This window comes from Astatotilapia calliptera, chromosome 18 (assembly GCF_964374335.1).
Source record: "Astatotilapia calliptera chromosome 18, fAstCal68.1, whole genome shotgun sequence".
In the NCBI taxonomy this organism is placed as follows: domain Eukaryota; kingdom Metazoa; phylum Chordata; class Actinopteri; order Cichliformes; family Cichlidae; genus Astatotilapia; species Astatotilapia calliptera.
Window position 1 is genome coordinate 18,923,354 of NC_137439.1, and position 26,801 is coordinate 18,950,154.

At 43.2% G+C, this 26,801-nt stretch overlaps 1 protein-coding gene across 1 annotated transcript; it reads left to right on the forward strand.

The window, feature by feature from the left end:
• Positions 1-109: 109 nt before the first annotated feature.
• bcl2b (BCL2 apoptosis regulator b) lies at positions 110-26,801 on the forward strand. Its single transcript, XM_026150649.2, has 2 exons — positions 110-1,786; positions 24,239-26,801. Exons 1-2 carry the CDS (start codon positions 1,238-1,240, stop codon positions 24,374-24,376), a joined length of 687 nt encoding a protein of 228 aa, XP_026006434.1. The 5' UTR covers positions 110-1,237; the 3' UTR covers positions 24,377-26,801.

A 26,801-nucleotide genomic window follows, 5' to 3' on the forward strand; every position in this document is an offset into this window, starting at 1 on the left:
GTCTCTTCTTAAATTGCTTTAGACCTCTTTGACTGAACTTGCCTTAAGGGGGGGGGGGGGATGATTAAATCTCAGCATGATCATGGTTCAGAAGTTTTGACAGTGCAGGGTTTGTGTAGGACTGAGGATGTTAAGTATTCTGTTTGATAGAGGATGACATTTAATTTTTTCATAAGGGAACTTCCCAAAGCAGCAGCAGCTCTCGGGTTTGCAGAGTGCAGGACTTTAGATGCTTCGTTAGACCTGTGGGAGAATAAGTAGATGACAAATAGGGGAGATGCTTTAAAAAAAGATGAGAAAAGTTTAAAGAAGACAGGGAAAATGTAGACTGGTGCATCAGTTTTGCACTTGTAAGGTTAAATCTGTGTCCACAAGGGGGTGGCTGGACTACATCAAAGCAATCCCTCGCCAGGGTGGTCCTCTGCCCCTAACCCTGTGATCTTTTAAGATTTCTGTCTTCGATCATAAAAAATATCTAAATCTTAAAAATATTCTTGTTTATATAATTTTCTGGGTAACGTGATCTGCCTTAAAACGAGGATGCAGTAATAATAATATGGCCTATAAATGGTTTGAGCGCAGTTCTTGGTGTGCACTTGGAGCAGCCAAAGGAAAGACTTTCCGCAGCTGACGTCAGGCATACCTCACTAAACAGTGCGGCCCACTAGCGGTGAGCAGGGAGCTGCTTCGGAGGATATGTGGAGCAATCGTGGAAGAGGACTCCAGTCCGACCTTGTCTGGCGCACAGTCCCGCGTCTGGTTCGTGCGTAAGGCTGCTAAAACAGTTGGCCGCCTTTAAAACCCCTTCAGGCGTGAACAACTTTGGCTTTCATTCATTTTTTTTTTAATCGCAACACATCCACGTCTGGGTGATGTGCACAGAAATAGAACAACACTACTCCCAACCTCTTCCGCATATTGGATTTCTATGCAAAGAGAAGGTCGCCAGTGTCCCTCCAAGGATTCGGGAAATGAAGACTGCTGCTGACACGGAACCAGCCTGTTTTGACTTCTAGTGCGTGTTTCTGTGCAGTTTTTTTTTTCAAGGGATTTCCCCCGAGTTCACGAGTAAAGTATCTCCTCTCTGTGTGGGATCATTCGCTGCATTACCTATTTGAATACAGCCCCAGCTTTTTGGACGAGCCTGTGCAGAGCATTGTACAGTGCACACATTTGGTCAAAATGCATTTTATTTAGGATAACCACTGGATATACAAAGTGCCAAATTTGAGCCGGAATGGAGAACGAGTATAATCGCAATATTGTGGAAAAGTATATCTGCCATAAACTCTCCAAGCGGGGGTTCGTGTGGGGATTTCGCGTTGTCCAAGAAGAAGATGCTGCTAATAACGGATCGATAACTGACCCTCCACCGACTTTGGTCCACCGGTGCCGAGAAGCCAGCACCGGGCCTGACGGCGAGAGCAACACCCACCTCTGCAGACGGCTCCCACAGTCCGACCCACACGCAGGCATCCACAGAGTCCTGCGCGAGGCTGGAGATGAACTTGAAAGACTGTACCAGCCGGACTTCACGGAGATGTCGCGGCAGCTGCATCTCACCTCCTCCACGGCGCAGAGGAGGTTCGCCGAGGTGATAGACGAACTGTTCCGGGACGGGGTGAACTGGGGCCGGATTATTGCTTTCTTCGAGTTTGGGGGCACTGTGTGCGTGGAGTGCGCTTCCAACGAGGGGATGTCATCCCAGGTGGACAACATCGCAGACTGGATGACGGAGTATTTAAATGGACCTCTTAACAGCTGGATACAAGATAACGGGGGATGGGTATGTCTGATTCCGTGTAGTTGAGCGCTTTGCAGCAGTGTGCCAAGGGGTCGCAAAAGTCCTCTTTTAACTGTGATTAAAAGGAATTTCAGTGACTTAGTTCGGTCAGTGTAGGCCTACATGTTTGACTGAGCTGAAAAGTGCATTTTGATCTGGCTTAACGGGGCTCAATATCGAAACCACATGTGTAGCTGATCATTAAAAAAAGAAAAGTCCCTTTTAGGGTGATCTCGTGACGCACGTCAGGCAGCGAGCGAGATGAACGGCTTTACTTTACTTGCTCTAACTGGCTGATCTCGTTGACTGTTAAACTTACTCGACCAATCAAACAGCGGTTTCTCTATCACACCTCCCGACGCGTCTCTATAAAAAACCCGCCCTGTCATTTGTAGAAGCAGAGGCAGAGCTGTCATTGGAGCACAGAGGTTATTATCTAAGGGGAAGTAAAAGCTTAGTTATAAAAAGAAACAGGATTGTGTGTGTGGTGTTGGAGAGAGAGGGCATTTCACCATCCACCTGTATCTGAATCTTCATGCAGGAAAGTGCTTCAGTCCCGCTGTCACGTGAGGCATTGCAGGCCCTCATTCTTGCAGAAGGGAGGAGGTCAGACACATGTCAGCAAAGAGCAAACTATTGAATTAATGTGTTTAGGCCTCTGGGCATAACTGGACAGGGTTCAGCTTATCAGAGGCCCTTTTTTTTGGCACAACACACACCTGGCTGAATGCATGCCCACACTGAATCTGAAACAAGCATGCATTGTCATATTAATTTTTCAGGTTTTTATTACAGCTGCAAACCCTCCTGCAAAAATAAAAAAGGGGGGGGGGGGTGCTGTGCACCTCAGTAGCCACCAAAACTGACTTGCAATGAATTAACCTTTAATTAGCCGAGGTGCTCTTAATGAGAGCATAACGTTTGCACTGCCTGGTTATCTTAGCTGGAAGGTATCATAAAAACGGGGCGTGTGTTGAGTGGGCTTATCAATGATTCATATCGAATGTTTCATCTCAAAGGATTAGACCGTTTAACATTCCCCTTGAGTCTGCCTTGCCCCTGGAGGTGGCAGGTTGTGCCACATATCAAAGGGAGGCAACAGAGGGAGGGCCCTCCAAGAACACAGAGTGCTAATCTGCAGCCACTGTGTTTAACATGCCGTCCTCTGTTTGCATCTTGGTTGGGACTCTTTTGTCTGCCTTTTTCAGACCTGTGCCTTGAAGCTGGCACAGACTGGGGCCGCAGAGATGCCTGCTCGGGGTCTCTGGAGCCCACTGTAGAATAATGTAGGTCATCATAGTTTGGGTTTTACAGCTGGGTGGAGATGACTGTATCTCTACATCCACTGGAGACAGAGAGAGAGAGAGAGAGAGAGAGAGAGAGAGAGAGCAAGAGCACAGTTCTTTAATCCAAAGGATTATTTAGGATTATTTGAAAGCATATGTCTGCAGTATAGGGAATGAATAACCTCATCCAATTAGTTTTAAGCTCAAAGTAAGCTCTAAAACAGTTTAATCCTGAATATGTTAGTGTTGGCTCAGTTTCTGTTGTAGCTTCCGCATATGCAGCCATGCACCGGTGTTGATTTATATTCATCTGAACGGGTGTCAGGTAGGGAATTTCCTGAGGTGTTATTGCATGACCTTTAATAACTGACGTTGCAAACACAGCGTTGTCTGTACTCTGGATTGGGTTTGTGAAAACTGGCTTTGCAGATGTTGAAATGTAATAAAAGTCAACTGTGTTTTCAGTCTGTGAAACAAAGCTGGGGGTTTTTTGCTATGTTTTGTCTCCTCCGGAGCCAAAACGGCGGCCTGTTATACACTGACGTGTTTGTGTTTTTGTATGTTTTTGAGAATGTCTGCTAAACATCGGGTTGATTTTGTACTGGCCTCTTCCTGAATTATGAATTCACAGAGGATATGCAGAGACTGTTAATCAGATATCTCTCAACAGGGATCTCAAGGGCATAGAGGGGATTTTTAGAGATGTTTTAGATCATGGAAACCTGTCCAGAGGGTCAGGGTTAGCAACATTGATTTAAACATTTCTTTTCATTATTTTCAGTTTTTTAGTCGCGCAAGTTCTTAATTTTCTTTTAATAAATTTTTTAAAAAAAAGAGATTTTTTTACAAGAGGTGAAATTTCAGGTAGGGGGAGTGTATAAATGAGCCTATGAAGTACAAAAAAAGGGGGGAGAAAGGATGTGACCTCAGTTTCCTCATTTGTAGCTGCAGAGCTCAGTGGGGACTAAACAATGGCTGCCACTGTTTGCAAATGATCTGGTATCCATTATGTTTTATTGTGAAAGCTTTGCATTGCTGCAATGAGACACATGTGCTACATTTCTGCATTAACCTCACCTGGGTCACCTGTTTTCTAAGGAACATTCACGTGCCGGGTGGCTGTAGCAGAGGAATGAGGATAAAACAGGTTTCACAAATCAGTCGTTTCTCATGAGCTCACTGTCGTTTGTTATAGTGTTCGACCTGATAATTCTAAATAAAACTTTTTAAATGGCATTTACACATCTTCCAAACAATGAAGACACTCGGTAAACACGGCTAAATGTGTGTTTAGACAGGTTGCATTTATGGTCACTTACCCTGTCCATTGTGTTATTGTGTGGAAGAGGTGAGTGCTGTGTTTTCCACCATTCTAAAAACAAAGGTGGGTGGCTAATCAGCCTATCACTGACATTTTGACATGTAAGAGTGGTGTGGAAACAGCTTTCTATCAGCCACCCTCTGTTTCCTATTGTTTTTGAGACAATTTAAGCCCAAAATAGTGTGAACGGTACCCACTAATCATTGTTGAGTCTAAGTGTTGCGAGTGAGTCAAATACACATTTAGTTCGGCGAAAATCTTCCCTTTAAAAAACTGACAAAGCAGTGACTGTGTTTGCAAAATCTCAGCTGAGGGGCCAAATGGCTCCCATTCAGCACAGATTGCTTCCCACACCCCGGGATGTGACACACCGTCCTTTCATTGTCCCTAACATTCAGTTAGAAACTCGGCCTTTTTGTTGACAGAAATTGCACTCAATCAGGGAACGATTGCATTTAGGCTGCAGACTCACCCACACGTGGCGCACCTGTGTTTATTTGCAGGCGCTTGCAGTAAATACCAAGTGATTGAACAAAGTGGCAGACGGCGTCCGAGTTCCGAAATTACATACTTGACCTCAGACGCTTGACTGGCTGAGAGGGCGGCACGGAGCGAAATGCCAAATTGTGCTTCAAGAGAAAAACAGCAGTTTCATAACTGGAGGTTAACCAAGAGCAGTGTCAGATATGATGTTGAGAAATGATTTTTCTTTATCTTTGTTGTTTTTAGTCACGCTCTAAAGATGGCATTGCTTCTTGGTCTTTCTCAACAACCCTAATTTGAATTCTCCCTAAAAAAAAATGTGTATGTGCTGTTATGGATGAATCTCACTGTTCTTGCAGTCTTCCCTGTGGCCACCAGTAGGTCAAAGTGATCTCTTACCCTTTGAAAACAGCACTATTTTTGATGGATTTGCACCAAGTCATTGTGCAGACATTCAGCTGTTGAAGCCACAGAAGAATAATGATCATGGCCTCTCCTGTAGTTGCACAATGTCATAAAATTGGGTCCACACATTCATCAGAGGGAACTGCCATGATTTTGTGCTCCCTGTATTTACTGCTAAGTTGTGGAAATATTCCTCAGATATGCTAACATGCCTCTAAATCCTTGCTTTTCTATAACAAGTGAGAGGAAGGAGTTAAATCACTGAAAAACCTTTCTTTTTTTAAGCCCCAAACAGTGAGATCAGGTGTCTGTGGAATGCTGCTAACCAGGTGGTCTATTTTCTGTGTCTCCCAGGTGTGTGTGTGTGTGTTATGAAAGACAATGTGCGTTTGGGTTGGGTCCATCCTGTGGGGGTTTCCCAGAGCACAGGCTGCTCTTCGATGGGTGGGACCAGCATGTTGCTATGGTATAGCAGGCATCTGGCTACGGCGCCTTGCTGAGGCTGAGTGGATGTGGGACAGCAAGGAAGTCATTAATCTCCATCTAGGTGACGTTTCGGCAGAGTAGAGACAAAAACCCAGGAAAAGAAACCAAACAAACAAACTAAATCACAAAGGAGGCACATGCAGCCATTCACAGGAGAGCAAAAGAAATTCTCGACCAGGTCTCACTTACATCCAATTTGCGTCTCCTAGATGCAAACTCAGCCTGCTAAACGCAAGTCAATACTAATCAGGGCGCCATTCAGGAACTGTTTCAGCTATGCTTCTTTTAGCTTTGAGCTCTTTTTCTAACACAAAGGTGTCTATGTTGATGGTGAACGCAGCGCTGCCTCTGAGGACACATGCTTTACAGCGTAATGAGCTCTGTAAGTCATGACTGACTTACATCCACTCTGAGCTAGTATTCCCTTCTTGTCATGCGGCGTGCTGTCACACTCAGTTACACCCTTTTTTTCATCCATTAATTTGTAGCTGTTTATCAGTTTTTGGTCTCTCATTACTGTGTGAACGCTGCCTTCTAGTTCTGAGCAATCAGACCGAGGAATAAATGATTACTTGCGCAAATAGCATTTTAGGCTTTCTCCCTCCCACCCCGTCAATTAACACTGTCATTCTACAGCTGGAGACGCAACAAAAATGTAAATAGCAAACAAAGAAACAAACTAAATAAGAATCAGCTTGGAGATTTTGACAACAACTTTACCGTTGGATGTGTTTGAGCTCTGTAATGGAGACTGTGCACCACAAAGGAGCTTAATGTGGCGAGAGGCAGCCAAGATTTTCCCCTGTACTGTACCCCTTTTGCTTGGGAGGCCTCGGTTGCTCACCATCTGCCACTGTGTTTACACCCATCAGCACAGCATCTGTAATCTCAGGAACATTTCCTACAGACGTGGGCTGCTGCGGGCCGCAGCTCTCTCAATCAGTCCAACAAGAACATTTTTCTTCCAGCAATCTCTTCGCTATCTGCGTCTCAAAGACGTTTGAGCCAAGCATTTAGTCCCGTGTGTGGATTTAAGAAGCACTGAATCTCTTTTCATTTTGATGTCTATTCAGCTTCAGATTATACTCTTTTGCCCGCAGTAAGTCACATGCACTCCATCTTCACCTTTCCAACCACGCTGGATGTCTCATTGCCGTTTACGGCATGATTGCAGGCCACAAATCCTGTTCTGTTGCACTTGCAGGGGATATGCTTTGCCGTCTTTCCGCAACATACCTTTACCCCAGAGACCCTCCACCCCATCCTGTGCTGTAGTTATTTCTGGGCCTTCTTGGGAGAGCTGGCAGAATGTCTGCTGGGAAACAGGGGCTGTAAATAAAAAACGGACACAACCTGGATTTTTTCCTGAGTGTCCAGCTCTTTTAGTTGGATAGTCATGTCAGTGGACCATGAACATAAGCTAACATCAGTGTTTTTTCTTTATTTTGTACTCTTTGTGTTGGACTTCTAGGATTACGCGAGTTTACAGATTGAAAGTTGAGAATTCATCCATATTACTGTTTCCTTTTGATCCCTTTTGCTCAAATAAGCAGTCACCTCAACCTTCTAAGCTCCTGTTTTATGAGGGACAAGTGCTTGAGCTAAGCGCTACCATCCCACTGAGAGGATACGCTGATAAATAATATATGGAGCAGATAAACTTGGACACTAAATGGATGTCCCGAAAGCTTTATGAGCTCCAGCTGAGAGATTATATCCTCTTTCCCCTCCTCTTTTTTCCCTCATCCTCTTCCTCCCTCTTACCCCCACCACATGAGACGTATTAACTTGCACACATACACGTGCCCAAACACACTAATACCCAGAGACCTGGCTTTCAGTGTCAGGTAACGTTCCAGATCCCTGAAAAATGCAGGGACATGCGAGAGGCCTCTAAATATAGAAGCATTACCATCACTGCTCTTGTGTGGTCTTCTAATTGTCATGTTACGCGTAAATCCCTGCCCTGTGTGCCTCTGTGATAGCGTCACATCACGAACCCACCGCCGTCCTCCATGGAAAAAATGTCCTAATGAACCATTTGAGATGGCAGATAAAAGAGTTTTCCACCTTTCCTGTCACGGTGGGAGCCGGATAATGAGAAGCCTATTGAGACGCAAGTTGACTTTGCCACTAGGCACACCCTTGCAAGCAGCGCAGCATATCAATATAGGGCAAGGTTAAATGGTTCCTCCCATTGTCTAGCTACTGTAGATATTTTTGGGTCAAACCCCCAAAAGGCTTAAAAAGAGATTTGATGTTTTCAATTAATTTCTAGGGCAGCAATATCCACTGTCATTTGAAGTCTAGTATGTCTCCTCACAAAGACAAAGCCTGTTGAACAGGTAGTGGATTGTCTTAGGTTTCCCCAATGAATGGCAGCTTTCACTGTGAATTAATTCCAGCCTGAGAATCTAAGATCTGAACTACAGATGTAGTTTCTGGATCTGAAAAGCGAAGCAATCCCAGGAGTTCGTCTCGTTCTTTTGGCTGCTCACTTTTAGAGGTCACCACAGCAGATCATCTACCTCCGTTGTTCACCCTATTCCTAGCATCCTCTTCTGTCACACCAACCCTCTGCATCTCCTCTTTCACTACATCCATCCCTTCTGTCTGCTTCGTTACACTTAAGCCAACAGCGAAATAGTTTCCATCAGTCCAACAGGGGCTGTCTCTTCTTTTTCTATTCAGGTTTTGAAGGTTTTGATTCAATTCAGTCCAAATCAAATCAGTTTTATTTATAAGCACCAAATCATAACAACAGTTGCCTTAAGGTGCTTTATATTGTAAAGTAAAAACCCTACAATAATGTAGAGACAACCCCGACAACCAGACGAACAGCCTATGAGTAAGCACTTGACGATAGTGGAAAGGAAAAACTCCCTTTTAATAGGAAGTAACCTCTAGCAGAACCAGGCTGAACCGGGCAGCTATCTGCCACGACCAGTTGGGGGTGAGGGGAGGAAGACAAGACAAAGACATGCTGCAGAAGATGTTTCACTTTGATGTTAACATTTTTATTTTTGGTGACAATCACAGTGACAAAGCCCTAGTCACGCAGACCTACAGACCAGCCGTCTGGCAGCCTCTGGATGTAAGTGATTGCTAGAGGTTGATGGGAGTTTATGGGAAAATGATTGTGAAAGTCCCTGTCACATGGACCTAGAGACTGGTCAGTGTCATCCCCACCACCACAACCACACAGACACAGACAACCACAAAACCTCCTTGGTCTCACGATGGTCTAAACCCAGCTCACGTTTCCTATTAGTGGGTGAACAATCCAACGCTTGGTCCCAAGCATATTGGTTCATGTCGGTTCAGTTGCCCATAGTTTGCATGAAGTGACAGATTTGTCTACAAATACTGAATAGCTACACTCCAAGCAGTAGTAAATCTGTGAAAAGTACAACACAATCCGGGAATGAAGAAGGTTTGCATCCAAAGTAAAAGTTGTGCCTAACAGTCACCAGGAGTTTTTTTTGTGCAACAACTGATCTGAGCCATAGCCAACCGACGAGAGAATACAAATTTTTCACTAGCAATCGATGATTGTCACATCCAATATGGCGGCCAACTCTTGAATGTGACCATGTTGTCACGTGAGATTACTCGGTACAAGTCTATGACAAAACAGCCCTCAGCTCTCTCAGCCTCTGACATCAACAAACCTTCTCCTGATGAGTTTTTGAGCTAAATCGCTAGTTTCATTTTCTATTGAATAAATCACTGAGTCAATTCAATAAACTATGATCATTATTTGAGTCAGAAGGGAGGAATATTCATGGTATGCTCATTGTCTCATAATATTCGCAACCCAGCCCAATCCACCCCTCAATCATCACATCAGGTTTCAACACACTGCCAAAAAAGACACTCAGTACAAGGCTTCGTATCAGGACTCACCAGTGAGTGACGTCACGCTCTTTTATATTGTTTATGATCTAAACACAGGTATACAAAAAAGAAAAACGTGACTTTTTTCTCTAGCAACAATTACTGCTAATGCTAGCAAGCTGAGTTAGGAAGTACGTTATGTCCATTGTATGGGTTATATTACAATTTCCCTCACCAAAGCTGAAGCACAGAGGACAGGTTGTTAGTACAAATTACCAAGCAGAAGGTCACATTACGTAAGAAAGCTGCTTTTAAAATGTCCCAAAAAGAACCAACGCCATAAACACAGCAGAGAGGAAATTAGGCAGAAAGCCCCAAAGTATTTCTGTACCAGGCTGTAAACATGTTTACCTGCTCGAAAGTTGGGTTTTTTAGCATGAGAGTCAGAAGCAACTGACTTCCCCTGTAAGGCGTCCTCAAATAGCGATTCGACCTGCAGTTTATGAAATTTCACTTTAAGATTATGAGACCAATTTTTTTTTATCGATTTTATTGATTTTGGGGCAGAGAAAGCAGCAGCAAAGACTAAAGCGATAATTAACAGCATTTCGGTGAAGCAGCAAAACAGGCTGCAAATGCAATACAAATTTAGCAGACAGAAAGCAGGATTAGCATCGGTCTTTACTCATATTTCCGGCGTCTAAGGAGTGTAAACTGAACGCTCGTGATGCAAGGTTGATGGGAGCAAATGAAGAGTAAAGGAGCAGGTTGCAAAACCAAAACAGTGAGCTTAAATGTTCCATAGTGGCAATGGTAACTGCAAAGTTAGACAGTAAAATCTCAACCTTTCAAATCCCACGCAGCCATTTACTCTGCTATTGATGCAAAAAACATGGAAAAGTGTACGTTTAAAACAAAAGCGAAACTATCTCCATGGCTAGCTGCTAATTTGTGGTTCAGGGTAAATTGACCTTTTAAGGCTTAAAGCATTGATATCCACACACGTACAGGCAAAGATAGAAGCGGATGTGCTAGTGGAAATCAATTATTTGCTGTCAACAAAATGGCTGTGTACACACTCACGGGCATATACATACACACATACACTGTGGCACATCAGTGTGTACACAAAGAAGCGGATGTGGTAGTGTGAATCAATAATGCTGTGTTGTCACAGGGTGACATGTGAGCCATGGCAGGGAGCAGATGGCCTCGGGGTGCCTAGCTTCCTGTTAGCCATGCCATACAGCCTCAACGCACACAAGCTCGTGCACGCTCACACAGACACCACAACCATCTCCACTGGGATTTCCCCCGGCGCAGCTAGCTACACCACTGGCCATTACCAAACAGCATGCCATTATTGACTCTTCTCTGAACTGTTGAGTACTCGCTCTTCCAAAAATGACAACAGCCAGATAATGGTAAATAGATTTCTCTGCCTCGTCTGTGGAGGTCTGGAGTAAATAATTCTGTGCACCCCATCTCTAAACATGATTTTTGGCATGAGAGCAAGTATCCCACAGGAAATCTGATCTGTTTCAGTCGACATCGAGTGAGGTCAGCCGATGCTTGGAAATCTATTTGACTACGGGGTATAGATTCAGCATTTCCAATGGTTTGCAATGGTTCTCTGAGCAGAGCCTCAATTAACACAGCAGACCAGCAGCTGTGAATGTCAGATTGTATGTGCATGTGATTAATCAAAATGCATCCTGAAGGAGAGTGTCTCTGTGGAAAGACCTGGGTGAGATCTTTTAGCACATTTTTAAAAATGTTTTAAATTTCCTGACTCCTTTCAGCTGGTGTGCGAGCTCTCCCTATTGGCACAGCTCATACAGCACCACCCTGCTGCAATCGCCTTTGATGGCGACTGATTAGGTTTGAAGTGCAGAGAAAACTATAAACCCATGACGCTTGGAAGATAAAAAGCTTTTCCAAGAGAGCATTGTTCTGGCTTCTACGTATTGTTTCAGAGTCTCCATCCTAAATTCTCTTGACATCTTCTCAAATCTACAATCACCTTCTGTCAGGATGCTGCAGCTGGCGCGGAATATTACAGCTGCGTGCTACTTTTGACACAGATATCTCGCCGGTAGGGGCAAACCCACTATTGCCAAGGCGTTATGTTGCAGCAATTTCACAGAATCTACTCTGCCTCTACGTTTAATTGGTTGTTGGGCTGTCATTACATCTTGAAATACTGACAGATACTTCAAAGAAAACATGAAGAAATGAATACCGTAGTAGTGACAGTGATTCCTTTTCTTCCTAGGGATTTTATTTCATGTTTTTTGCTATTTCTTTTGACAATACAGTGACGATTTATGTCTGTGTATGTTCTAAGGATGCACTCATTTGATGACTTATGCCAGAGCAAACTTTTATGGTGCCAAGATTTAGTGGTGACAGGCTTCATTTTGCTTTTATAGTGAGGTTTTAACTCCCGTCTAGACGAGGTTCATGTCGGCAAATCTAACCACTAGAAGTTTAATCAACTCTGCAAATTGACTTGTAAACTGCCTAATTTATTGCTCACATTTGAAGTCAGTTGGCGGTTGGACTGATGCACGAAGAAATAAGTACAGATGTGTTTCTTTTTTTGTTCTTTTTTTTAATCAGCTGAATTTCAGCAGGCACTATTTGATCAGCCAACTCATTTTCTGATACCACCAAACCCATCACGCTCAGACCCCCTGATCGCCAATGTTTTCCAGATTTGAATTATAATGAGTCCACATTCCTGTACTTCATGGAGGACAGGAGATTAAAAAATATTCCTGGGTAAAAAAAATTTTTTAAAGCCTGGACTTCAGAAGGTGTCTTTGATCAGAAGGTGAGGCTAACAGGGTTCTGGAGGAGGAGGAGGAGGAGGATGAGGACAGATGGAAGGGCATGAAATAAGAGGAGGCTTATAAAGCTATAAAAAAAGGCATTCCTATCTCTTACGGCCTCATCTGCTGCAGCCAGGTTGAGACGGAGAGGGTAATATCTGGAGCAGCCACCGTGGTTTAAAGCCCAAAGAATAATGACGCTAATAGAATTCAAGCTGTTAAATACAAAGAAGGAGATTTAGGAGACTAAGGTCAATCCAAAGTTACAGAGCACACTTGGATGAAATTGCTTGTTAAAGTCATCTGACTCAACAATCATCTGATCCTCAGCTGATCCATCTGCTGACTTTAAAGCAGAGGAATTTACTCGTGAAACATCCACATGGGCATTACATATCCCGAAACCTAAAAATACATACTGTACATGTGGTTTGCTTTTGTTTTTCTCCCGCATTATTTAACATCCAGCTTTGGTGCAGTATCTTATTCTTGCAGTGCAGTTTCAAGACAAGCCAGCTCACAGTAGGCAGGCACCGAACCCCATTAATGACATTTTCCATGGATTAGTCCAGAGAGAAACAGAAACTCTCCTCCATTATGAAATTGACATATGCCTCATTAGTTTTCTGTGCATTTTCACTCCAGACTTTCACTGTCACAATAGGCAACTTATTATCATTCATCGGGTAGGCTGTGCTTGTTTCCCTTTGGTCTTTACGTACAGACAGGGAAGGTCACACAGCTCTGAATGAGCCAAGCTGCTCAAGATAGTTCAAACAATGCGTCTTTTAAAAGCACGCCCTAGCTCTCTGCAAGGTCTTTGTGAGTCATGCTGAGTTTAGAGCAATGAAAAGTAAAAGGAGAAAGAAAAAAGAACAGAAGTAATGTCCACCTCTGCTCTTTGCCTGCTTGATTGGGCTTTCGTTGAGTAATTATTTTCTGAGAAGGATTTAGCCGAAGCTTTTTCATTACATAATTCAAAGGGTTTGCTGTAGCCGTGTTTCTCGCAGCTGACTTGGTTCAACTCGAGGCTCATTCCTTCTCATATCGAGCCTCTCGGGCAAACGCGCGCGCACACAAGCGGGGTTGTTTGTTTCCACACATCAATGCATTCCACTCATTCCTCTCCCCCAGCCTGGATGAAAATCAGCTGGTTGCCTGAGAGAGGTCAATGAACTTTCCCCCAGTGTTCCCGTCCTGAGAGGAAAGAGAGTGGAATTCTTTCTTTCACTTATTGTTTTTAGAGCTGACGCTCATGATACGGCCTCTGCTCTCAGATTGTCTGAGTGGAAGTGAAATTGCATAAGAATAATCATTGCTTTCCTTTCGGCCCCCCCCCCCTAAATAAAATGACCTCATCGTCCATGTTTAGAGAAGTTTTGTCATGCATCTCTGAGCTTTAACTCTCAGCCTGTGGGAAATATGCTTTCCTTCCCTTATCGGCTTTTGCTTTGTCTCCCCACATGATTTTTCTTCTTTCTTTCTTTTAACCCCCTCTTCTTGAAGTAACACTGTAAAGTGAACATCCTGCTTTTAGAACCACACGGAAAGGAAAATGAAATAAAAGGAAAATGTGTTTACCTCAACAAGGCACATTTCACATTTTCTGTGTTTTTTTCTGTTCTAATTAGATTGAGCAGAGCTGGAGACGGGTTCTGAGAGGCAGTGTCACATTTCTGCGCACCAATCAGGGCCTTGCAGTACTTTAATCAAAATGCAGCAAGAGCTGAATTGTTTGTTTATGAACTGTTTATTTTTATTGTTAAAGAGAAAGGAATCGGCAGTATTTCCCGCAGGCTTTAAGTCTAAGAAGTGACAGCATACTGTATGTAGCTGTGCTTTCCACCACCGGCAGTGAATACCTTCTCTGTGACTTTGTGGAAAGTTTTCAGTGCTTTTTCAGCTCCATTCTCCTCCACTTCAAAGCCGTTTCCTGAGGGAGCCGTACCTCAAACGGATGATTGTTTTCTCTGACATTATCGGACATCTGAGATGCTCAATCTGCTGCTCTCTGTTCTCCTCACAGCATGCCCCGTCCCAGACTCTGGCCTCTCTCATTTACATGGCCAACACGGGGAACCCAGCTACACCTGAAACCTGGCCCAGTGTTCTCTAATCACGTAAACCGCTCTGGTATCTTGTTGCCAAAACTGACAAGCTTTCATTTAGGGGCCGACTGAAAGAGGAGACCACGGGAGGCCCTGGGTGTCTAGCTTTGATCTTCTAATACTTTCTCCTTCACTGACACGTTTAATTCTCTATTAGATGATGTTACACTTGACTTGTTTACCCGTGCTTCCTAAATTACAACTTGGTGTTTCATCAAAGGAAAAATAACATCACATTCCCTCTAAAACTTGCCTTTTTATGGTCTGCCTCCTCTTATACTAGGGGCTAAGATTTAGGAGTCGCTTAATGGTTCAAAACAAATACAAATCTCTTAGTTACAGTCTCTAACCAACTGTGGCTCTCCCCTGCTGCTCCCCCTCCCTTTCTCCACGGTATTAGTATGACTACATGTTTGGCTTGCCTCGAGTCTTTCCTAGTTACCCGAACAGACTCTGTGATTTAGCCATGCTTGGCTCTACCACAGAGAAGTCATAGTCTCATACTAGACAGTGATGTCATTCCTGCACAAAAAGTGACTTAATGCTAACTACGCCATAGAGGTCCTTTACACCGCCTATCACTGCTGTCTGAAAAGCCCCTTTCTGAACATTGGGATTATGTAATTCTGTTACATCAGGGGCTCGACACAAAGAAGCTGCACACACAAGACCACAGTGACTGAAAGCAGAGCGCATTATTTCAGATGGCTCCATTTTTTGGGGAGGGGGGTCAAGTTCAGAACAATTAGTCACCACACACGTGTCACGTGAAGTTTGAAGCCCTGCTGCAGATGGTGTTCCCGCACGTCCCGCTCATTACTCCATATACAGTAGTCATTTTTAGCTGGGATTAGGCAGCCACTATTTTTGGAGTGGCTTTCTAAGAGGTTGGTTGTGTGCTCTCAAGGTCTAAAGGGGTCGGCAGATCTGACTTTTAAGGCTTGAAGCGGCGCTGCCTTCGTCACAGGAAATGGGCCTCTCCCATGGACTTGTGGGGAAGCAATAGGCCACCTTGGAATCTGTTGCTTCCCACGGTCTCTATCAGGACTTCCCATCTGAACTAATCAGTGATAGTTCAACAGTTGAAATTGGAACTGCAGGGGCTCTCATGCTCTCCTAGAGTAAGAGGTGCTTTGGTTCCAGAGAGCGGCAAATACAAAGCTTACTCAAAGCCGATAGAGTCATTTGAATGGTGGAAAGCTTTGCCTCTGTCTAATCATTAACCTACACCTACCTTGCCTTTTGTTCCATTGAGGCCTTCTGCATGTTTTAAATGCCACTTTCACTTACAAAGTGGGTCTTTATGCAAGTCCACTTTAACAGTCCTGTGAGTGCAACATTTGGACAACACGACCTGGGATGGAAAGGCTCACATAGTGTAAAAAAGAAAAGCACCACAGTTTATTGGCCTGCGTGCTGCTTACATGGATTTGGGTGTGCTATGCACAGCTTCCTTGACAAGAACACAGACCACTTAGACTCCCAAGTGGCAGACATCCTGTCTTTACTAAAAAGCCACTGCAGCCAGGTTTAATGCACTTCAAGCACACCCACACACGTGGACGATGACTCAGCTGCCCCTTTTCATCCTCTGCGCTCTCACTCGTCATCTGTGGCCTTTTAAATGGAGCGAGCAGCAGAGATGAGACTTGTTTTATTAGATTGGGAAGCCCTGAACTAGGGGCTAGGATGAAGCCTCTCGTTATTTATAGCTGCACAGCAGTTGCGTTCTCTCTATCTGGCAGGACTCTGTCACTTCCTCCTCCGTGGTAGGCCGGATGCGCTCAGTGCAGACATCCTCAGACGAGGCAGACATCCTCATTTAGCTGAATTGTATCTATTTGAGGGCTCCTTTGTGCTTTGGTTTGGGATGCTATGAAGGATTTTGAATCAAATGTTCAAGGTCAAACCACAAGATTGGCTCATTTTAAAGAATGAAAAAAAAAAAACCTCTATTGACTGAGCTGCAGAGGTTTATTGTGAGGGGGGGGGGGGAAAGGATTGTCTCTCTGTGGCTTTCCCTTAGCTTTGATGTCTCTTTGCTTTACATGTAAAAGTGATTGATTGTGTATAATACACTTTGAGCTTAGGTGTAGTCTGCTGATAAACCCTGGGTGCAGGGGGAAAGCTAGTGCAGTCTGCTTCTATGCACTTGCCTTCAGTCTTCTGAGACTGCAAGGTTACCCTGTCCTTCATTTCATGTTGGATCAAAGCTGTTCAGTAAAAAAAAATCAATAGTCTCAACAAGAATCAAGGAGTACATAACTGATCAGTCAAGGCCATGCAATGCTTGTCAATTCAAAATCTGTTTATATTTCCCCAAAATCCTCTGAATATTTTCCCCCCTGTACAAATTGGAATTGCTTTACCGTGGTTTTGCACCTCCTCCTTCTCTTCATTGATGGGATTAAAAAAACCTCAAGTTTATTGAAGCATTACATATCTTCAGAGAAACCAAAGTCTCCTGTGTAAAGTTCTGTTTCTCATTTATCTGGTAAGTTTAGACAATGAATAATGGAGACAATAAAAAAAAAAAACAGTGTCACGAGGAGTGTGGGTGATTTACTGCCGATCACATTTCATGTTCCAGTGGAGAAGGCTGACTCCCACGGGAGCGGGAGCTGTTTTGTAAACACACAAATGCTGCAGCCGCTGTTGCTGATGCAAATTTGAATATTTATGAGCCTTTGGGGTAGCATCCGACGTCAAAATTGTTTCTCTCTTTACGCTTGACTCGAACGTAATGACTGCGGAAGGTATGAAACCTGAGTTTGCAGTGAAGCTCAAGCGGGGGGCATATTAAAAAAGGTTTCCAATTTCCCTTGTACCGTGTCATGATCCCGCTCTGTCGGGCCAATTCTGTATTCTATGGCTTCCATATTGGCTGGCCATTTAAAAGGATGGCAATTCATTTGTAAAAGCGTGTGGACAGTCAATAACGCTCTTCACTTTCAAAGTTTACTCAAGCTTCTTACACAAGCTTCGGGGAGTCTTTCTCACCAAAATAATATTCAGTTTAAGGTGAGGTTAGTGGAGCTGCTTGCACAAACTGAATAAAGTTTCTATTTTCTTTTTTACTGCCTTCATTGCTTAATTAACTGTCTTTGGGTGTATAATTGTACCTTACAATATAAAACATCTTGATTTGGTCCCAATAAATAAAACTGAATTCAAGAGTATTTAATTCAATTGTGCACTCCTAAGCACTCCAAGCTAAGAAAAACGGGGAGGGTTGCATCAGGAATGGCATCGCACACAAATAGTCGGGGCAAATCAAAACACGTGGATCATTAAAAACATAAAATAAAATAAAATGGATGTAGCCCCTGTGTCATAATCAGCCTGCTCCAGGTTTTGTTTTAAAGCCTCAAATTGAGCATTTTGGCCATTGTCTTCTTGGTCTTTTGGAACCAGTGACAGCTGAGGCATGGATCTGACTGAGGAATTGAAGACGTTCAACTCAGATGCGTAATTGGCTTTTTAAAAATGATTATTTTTACTAAATACAGGGCCAAAATTAACAAAAGTAACATTATAATGTGTTAAATAAGGGTTCACACTGGTGACTGAGACCATAAACTCATCATGTAACTGTTCACCGACATCATAAATCAAGTCAGAAGTAGGTCATTGACTCATAAACTTTAACATAATCTGGATGTTTTAGAGTCGCCCCCTGGTGCCCACCTGGAAGAATGCAGGTTTAAAGCAAACACCTCGCTGGCTTTAATTTTTCAGACTCAAAGGATGTCGAACATCACAGTCTGTTATGTACAGATGTGGCAGTCTGCAATGGAAGATGCTCAGGCTGACTTCAAAATGATGATTATTATTAATGACATTCAAAGCTAGCCAATGATAAATGACCATTAGTGACAGTTTGTTAATTTTATAGACTGCTGCAAAACCAAAGCAATTTTTTTTATAAGCGACTCATCAGTTAGGTATCTTTTGTCACTGCATACGTATGTCCTTTGTTTCAAAGAAGCAAGTGTTATTGTTACTCGGGCTGATCCACTAAATACTTGCGCATTGATTGGGCTGGATTTGTACAGCTCGACATCCCACTTTGTCACGCTGGACTGCGAGGCTGTGGTTTCCATGTATTGCAGTATTGTCACAGGGCAGTGAAGGGCTCAGTGTCCTCAGCTCCAAGCTGTTTGCTGCTGCTGACACAGGGGATTCAACGGGTAATGAGTACTGCAACAAACTCCTCCGTCATCTGATTTTTGGTCAATGGATGCCACTCTGGAGAATTGATCGAAGCTGACCTTGTTCCAGGACAAGCGCTTGCAGTACTGTCACTGTCATGATGTCTGATCTGTTTATTTTTATTATTATTTTTCAGATGTTTTGAATCTGTATATGCGCTCGCACTCATGAAATAATAATGCACCCACATGAAAGAGAGCAATATAAGTGTATATTTTGATCAAAACAGATCTATTATGAGAAAATAATGCCTTCCTTGCATTTTTTCTCCCATACCCCTCCACCCCTGAAATGGGAGTTTTGTTTGACTTTAATTAGCAGTGGAGAAGTCTGCAAAAGGCTAATTAAAAAAATGAAAGAAGGGCAGCAGGAGCAGCATATGTAATTTTATAAGTACGCTACTATGTGAACGCTTAGGAAATAAACAGAGCGTGGGGAGAAGCTCAGTTCAGAGGTGAATATAGCAGTGAAGCCACAACGGGCACTTTAATTACAAGTTGAACTTTAACCTACATCCCTTTCTCTCAGTCACAGTCTGCCCGCAATTATCCAGAGAAGATTCCCAAAACAGAGACAGTTGTCTAATCATTATTCTGTTTTGGCAAAGTGCTGCTTGCGGTTTTATCGGAGCTAGTCAAGCACACAAGATCACTCATTATCTTCCACAGAAGCTGCAGGATCGTTCCCAAAAGTTTGTGTCAGTGTGTGGGGTGTGATACCCAAAGGATCTGGCAAATGTTTGGTATTTCCCGTTGCCCATAAGATAACGTAAAGCCATCCGAAGAAGACAGCTGTGTAAAATCTCTTTGTGTCCATGAGAAAGACACTGAGCAAAACCCAGAGGTGTAAATCATGTGAAAAACAAATCAGAGGTCGAGGATAGACTCTCTCCCGCTGGTGGGAAAAGCAAATTGTGTGTGAAGCTTCCAGCCTGGGTAACCGTGACACTCATGCAGTCAGTCGCCACCCCTCTGCTGCATATGGGAGACTCAAGTCCTCACCGCTCAGTCGAACTCTTTTGCTCTGTATGTAATTCTCAACAGGATTCATTGTTTGCAGTAAAAATGAAGGCAGGGTGTGTGTAAACCTGGCTAGGCATTTTCCCATTGACTCCAGGGTCTCTGTAGGCTGGGGGTGACCTTTTAAAAGCCACTGATCGAAAAAATTAATACTGTAGAGAACTGCAGCCTGGACTTTTATTTCCCAGATGCACACCTGCTGCTGATGGCAGATGGCTTTGCTGCGGGGCAAATATGAGCTTTTGGGGATTATGAAGTCTTTTGTTGGCCGTGTTTTTTTGTGCTCTCTTGTCCCTGTCAACTTCCTGTGTCCTCTTTCCCACCTGCTTATCATTATTTTTCTGTAAAGACTCCGCTTTTCAGAATGACAGTCAACACAACAACAGAAATGGGGCCAAAACACAAAGTGCCAAGGTTTGTTTTTCCACACTGCTCACATGTTTGTGGCAGCGCTGTTCGCTAATGCGGGGATGAAAAAGTTCCAGGAGCTGAAGTGGAGCATGCCTCAGTCTCATGATATCCACCTGACACCCCCACCCCCCTCCTGCTTTCCAGCTCTCCCCTGAGTCAACCTGGAGTTATTACCACCCATGCCCTTGTGGGATTCTTTTAAACATCCATCACAGCTCGTATGAACCTCTTATTATAATTGCCAGCTTTTGTTTCAGACTTAAATAGATGATAATCTATGGCGACTGTCTGGGACATATCAAGGACACACATGAGTTTGCCATTTTGTTGAGCTTTGCTAGTGGCTGGTCACATGCGCGCCTTGCTGCTGGCTGGAGTTACAGTTTCAGCAAACTGTTATTTTCCAGGCGTAGGTGAGGAAAAACACACAATGGTGTTTTTGCCAATCAGCACATTTCCTTCGGCTTAGAGGTGTGACTGAAGAGCTTGCTCGCTTATTAATACCTGTATCCTGGAGAGGGAGACGGGTGTCATCGTTCAAAAGCAGAGACTGTTCAGAGCGCTCCAAAATAAAAAATGCTCCCTGACATTTTGCTTTCCACACTACCAGCAAGGCTCCAGGGATGATGGCGGCAGTTGGTACACTGCTTTAGCCCAGACTGAAATATCTCAAAAACATTTGCATGGACTGCCATGAAATTTAGGACAGATACTCATGATGCCCAGAGGATAAATGTGTCAACACTTACAGGATAGATGGACACAGAGTTTTGGATTACATAGATTACATGGACTGTATGTGAAAGATGGACATAGCTCGATTTTAACACTATGACTGCCACCATCTTGTTTTGTGTGTCGTTGTTTGTGTGTTTGGAGCTGATTGTTTCATTGTATTTGGATGACAGGGTGAATAGGTGAGAAGTAAGAAGTTTATTCTAGCAAGCTAGCTTAGCAAAGTGCAAGTATGGACTATTTGGGTGTGTTAGGTACCTGCTGCTAAGTGACTATACAGTCAAATTAATGAATTAATAGCACAGCAAGCCAAAATAATTTTCAGACTGCTTGCATTGGTGTGTTATCTGCAGCAGCCATGCCTTAAATTTAAGCCTTAATATTTCTGTTTCTGTTTGGTGAAGACATGGAAAACCAGCTTCAGCTCTACTTTATGTTAACAGCCTGGCGTTAGATGGTTATGCTACGGTCACACTTGGGAAAACAGCAGTCGGAGAACGTGGCATGACTAAAATTATTGTGACTATTTGCACTGAACTTTTTGAAATATTTGCTTTAAAGATGGTGAGCAGGTCTGTGACTACTCCGAGTCAGTTGGCATTTGGCAACTTTGAATACAACCAGTTGAAAACCAGCTGAGTCGAGTTCCCTATTGCAAAGAGACGCATCACAGATAAGTTGCGCTCAGCACCACAGACTAATCTCAGACTGATTCCTACCTGTTGGCAATTTGTCTGGGATTATAAATAATTAGCAAACCTTCACCAGTCTGTTGAGTGAGACTACAATTGTCTGGGGACAATTTGTTTCCAACCAAGCAATCTAAGCAATCCCCTAGCAATCTAAAGAGGTCAGTTTAGGGTGCTGAACTCTGGGCCTCTAGTGTCAAACTCCAGTCCTTAAGGGCCGGTGTCTTCAAGCTTTTACATGTGTCCCTGCTGCAACACACCTGAATAAAATTAGTAGGTCATTAGCAAGACTATAGAACTTGACTGCATGCTGAGGTGGCAATTCAGCCATTTGAATCCTGTTACAGCAGCTCATGAATAAATGAACATGGTGCAATAAAAGTACTTTTAAAAGTACATTTTTCCAACACATGCATTCTGAGTGCCATTCTGATTTCACTCTAGTGTGATGCAACCAGTAAGCATCACACCATAGCTTTACCAATTTGAGTGAGTATACTTTTTGAAATTAGCATTTAGCTAATTTATAAGAGCCTTACAGTTTCACCGAGCTGTTAGCATTCCCCTAGACTACTGTCTCTAGCCCGGGGGTGTAGTTTAAAACGCCCAGCTGCAACAAAGAGAATGCTGTGTGGTAAAAGATATTGCCGGGTGATTTACGGAACACAGTGTGTTTTGACATCAGAGGGCCCAGAAAAAAAACTGCTGATCCTTCCTCCCCTCTGTCACCAGCCCCCAGCCTCAGGAATGCCACAGGACAGGAAGGGAAGCAGGAAATGCTTTTGTCTCCGTACAGCAGTTCAGAATAGATGCCTCCTTTTTTTAGTCCTGTGTGGGCTTTTTGTTTGATAAAAAGGAAGCTGTGTATTAAAACGTGACACTAGCGAAAGAGAGTATAATGAATCTTCTACTAGATCAAGGTCAAAAAAACATGTATTCCGATAAAAGTAACACAAAGCATAATTACTGTAGGTAAATTGACTTAAAACCAGACAGATTAAAATAGACTGGTAATAGATCCCCATGGGAACTGACACAATAATGTTGTAGTGAATCAAACTTAACAATTCACCATTGTTCACAGATCTGATCAAATTACAGATAGAGACTTCAAGAGATGGAGACTTCAAAGGAGATCAGATGTACAGCTTCACAACACACCTTCTAATGTGGTCAGCCTCATAACAAAAGAAAAATATTCAATAGGAGGTGTCCCCTAGAGCTCCCTAAAATTTCCTCTATTGTCGTTTGGTTCAAGATAATCTGCTGTGTGTGCGTGTGTGTGTGTCTGTCTGTGTGTGGGAGAGCATTTAGCTTAGCACCATTACTTCCTGTCCAGCTGTTCCTGCTGTCACCGCTTTTAAGCAGATGTCTGTATTTCCTCATCTAAGACACGCAGCCACGGTCTTTTCTGCACAGATGCTCCTCGTGTACGCTCACGTTTTTAACTGGCCTCCTTTAGAACTCCTCTTAGCGGCAGAAAGCTGAACCCACTGAGACACCGTGAGCAGCTTTAATATATTCGTGCTTGAGCACTGGAGTGTTCATCCGCGTGCTAGAGAAAGAAAAAAATGTTGCGAATGGGCCTTTTTGGGTGATTCCTGTGTTTGGGTAGTATGTGTTTCCGAGTGGGTTGTGTCATTGTGCATGAAAAGCGTAGGAGGGTGTGAGAGCCGATGAACAGTAGTGGATCTGCCTGCAGCATAAGTGTAATGACATTCTTTTCCCACCCATGTTTGGTATCAGCCAAGGGATTTACATTTTAAAGGGTCATTTCACCCAAATTAGAAAAAAAAATCATATTTACCAAGTTTTTTTTCCTATAAAATCTATGTTCAATACATGGAAGTGAATGAAACTTATCTTATTATTAAAACAAATGAAACCAAAACTACAGGCAGGAAAATGAGATATTAAATATGGCCTGCAGTGTTTTGTGTTTTTCTTGTAATCACACAAATTCCAGGAAGAAGATCAAAGACAACAATGAATTATTCCTTTAAGTGATGCATGTGTAGCCAACCTTCAAGTATGCCTTATTTGTTTGTGCCTCTTACCCACAACTTTTTCTTGTAAAGAAACGATTAGATAATCCCGAATAAACTGCAGAGCATGCTGAAGCATCCTCGGGGAAGATACTGAACCCTGAGTTAGCCCTGATGCACTCATTGGAGTGTGAATGTTAGAAAAGGCACTTAGGCAGTGCTATACGATAGAGTGAATGATGGCTGTCATAAAAACTGCTTTGAGTGCTCAATTAGAGTAGAAAAGCGCTATATAAATATCAATCCATATTGCTGCTAGCATGAAAGCTGTAGATTATTTTAAGACAGCTTCACGTGGACTTCCACATATCAGTCAATCGATGTCTTTCAGGCGACTGCTAAAAATAGTCCTCATCAAATGCAGGGTTAACCCCTGTTTGAGCAGCGTTCGGTTAAAACCTGCACTGACCGGCTGTTTAAGGCAGTTGCTGACCCTTCTTTTAAGGTAGAATGATTTATTTGTGACTCATGTCTCCTTTAAGAACTATGAGATGCAAACCTTATTTAAGAACTTGAAAAGTATTCATGCGAAGGTAACCATGTTATTCAGAAGCCTAATCAGTTGTCTCTGTCTCTCATCTCAGGATGCATTTGTGGAGCTGTACGACAGACAGAGGGACTCCGTCTTCAGTTGCTCCTGGCCCTCCATCAAGACAGTTTTCGGCTTGGCTGCGCTCGGAGCGGCCAGCCTCACCATCGGAGCATACCTTACACAAAAGTGAACAAGGCCTCTTTTCAATCAGCTCGACTTTTTTCATCTCAGCATCTTCCTCCTCTTTTTCCTGGTGCCTCTCCTTCTTTTTTTCCCCCCTCCCTGCACCTTTTTTAAAGATGCCCCTGACCCCTCAGAGACAACCTTCAGACTCTTCTGAATCTCTTCAAAGCCTCTCCCAGAAAAAACTCCCTCTTCCCTGCCTCTTCGTGTCAAAACATTCACAAATCAAAACAACTGAAGAAACCAGAGGCGAAACCCACAGAGCAAAGGATGCATTTTAGATGGAATCGCACTAAGCTGACTACAACAGCGGAGAAACGAGGAGTGCATGTTTTTGCCTTTGCTTTTTTTCGGTTTCTTTTTGCTCGTCCTGCTTCTCTAGGAGTTATAGCATGAACGTTGAGTGTTAGTTTAGACGTCGCATGTGTAGGTCCTCGGTTTGGAGGCCTTCGTGGTGGTAGTGGTGGCGGTAGGATGTAGGGTGGGGGGGTGCAAGGATGATGGTGACGATGATGCCAGGGAGGGCGAGGCCTCAGCCTCGACCCCGGCTCTTTAGGGTGAAGGACCCCATTTGAACTGTGGACTCCAGTTACCCCCACAAGTCGTCTTTCAAAGGACTTCCTCCAAACAGCAGCTGCTTAGAATGTGTAATGGAAACAGCTCGCTACAACCAGCGCAGTGTGTGTCTACTGCTTTCACCCCTCAGACCGCTCCAGTGAACTCTGAGCACACACTGCTCCATTATGCTCTCCCTGGCCTGTGATGGAGGACAGGCTGCTAGAAGACTGAGCTCTTTTGCAGCGCTTTGAAAGCTCCTGTGTTGGGTTTAAACTTTTGCAGCAAACCGAATCGAATAGTTTGCATGTGGAGTGTTTTAGAAAAAAATATGCAAAAGAAGCCTGAAAGATGAATGAGAGATGTGCAGCACAGCATAAAAGAAAGAGGCAGAAGTAGAATAAACCCTGTAGTAGGGTTCCTGCTGCATAAACAGTTTTAAGAGTGCATTCCTGACACACTCCTTTTCTAAAATCACTGCCCTACAAATTATAAATAATCACAGCTCGTACTATTAGCACACGACATCGTTTATTTTTTAAATTTGCTTTTACTGTCGAATGGGCTCGCTCAGGTTTCAGACCTCGCCCCGGCTGAGGTCTCACAGTGGCTCGGTATTGCCACAGAATGAACTCTGAACCGAAGGCAGTTTCTCGCAAATGACTGAGGAGATGCCAGCAGCAAAGCCAGAGGGTCCCATGTGTGAAACCTGAGATGTCCCCTCTCTCCAGCCTGCAAATGCATCCCAAATCATTGATTGGTTCCTTTCAGCCTGTTTTTGTAATCGATGTTTGTCTTGTGTTACAGTCCGACTGCAAATTTGGAAGCACTCAAGGCCTCCAAAATACTGCGTTGTACAGCAAGTCACTTGTGGAAAACCTTTTCTTTTCTTTTTTCTCTATCACTAAAACTCTTCAGCTTCTTTGTCGTTGCATGGATGAAAGACACGATGTCTTAACACAATGCATATCTGCTACGCGTAACCATATTTATAACAGAACAGGCAAGAAATAGCAACAAAGAGGTAGCATTTTTCTATTTATTCAGAGGTACCAGATCACAGATTTTTAACAGTTTCTTCTAAGGAATCACACTGTAACAATGTTATTTCCTGGCTGCTATTATAACAAGAAAAAAAAAGACATGTTTTAAAAAGTGATTTTTTTCCCCGTTTTGTATTATCATCGGCTTAAGGCTGCTATACTGTTGATTTTACTCACAGCTTAAACTGCCACAATTTTTCAGTATAGTATCCTAGAGAGCTGGAAACCAAAGTTAACTTGTATTAATCTTTCATTTCAAAAGGAAAAAAAAATGAAGAAAAAAATACATAATAGCTAAAAGGAGAAAACACTTTGCTTCAGTTCACTGAGAGTCTGTCCAGTGAGGTTTTGTGATCTCTCTGTGGAGGGTTTGTCTTGTGTTACTGTACTATATTAGCCTAACTTTTGTCAGCCTTGTGCTCCAATGATAACTCAGTGCTTATCTGTAAAAAATGTTGACCTACCAGACCTAAACCGTGTCTCAGCTCTCACGTTAAAACCACCCAGTTTTCATTACAACAGCTCACAGTGTGATTTGTGATGTGTGTATGAGCGTGTGTGTATGAGTGTGTGTGTGTGTAAGAAACTGAGGGTGCTATGAGCAGGAATAGGAAGACTTTAACAGCAATATACTGTAATTTTTATACTCTGTGCATATATGAATGTAGCACTATGGTTTCCGTGCTGTTTTATGTCTATAATCGCAAAACTGTAGCACTTAAAAGAAAAAGGAAAAAAAAAGAAAAGTGAATTGTGTTTCTGTTGTTTACTGCTATATCCACGATAAGCTAGTGGGATCATATTGTTCCTAATAAACCAGATTTTTCTCCAGCA

What these genes read in the sequence shown, in the direction of transcription:
- bcl2b (XM_026150649.2), top strand. Translation starts at nt 1,238, where the DNA reads ATGGAGAACGAGTATAATCGCAATATTGTGGAAAAGTATATCTGCCAT. An exon ending in TACAAGATAACGGGGGATGG is followed by an intron (nt 1,787 to 24,238) that starts GTATGTCTGATT and finishes CTCTCATCTCAG; the next exon opens with GATGCATTTGTGGAGCTGTA.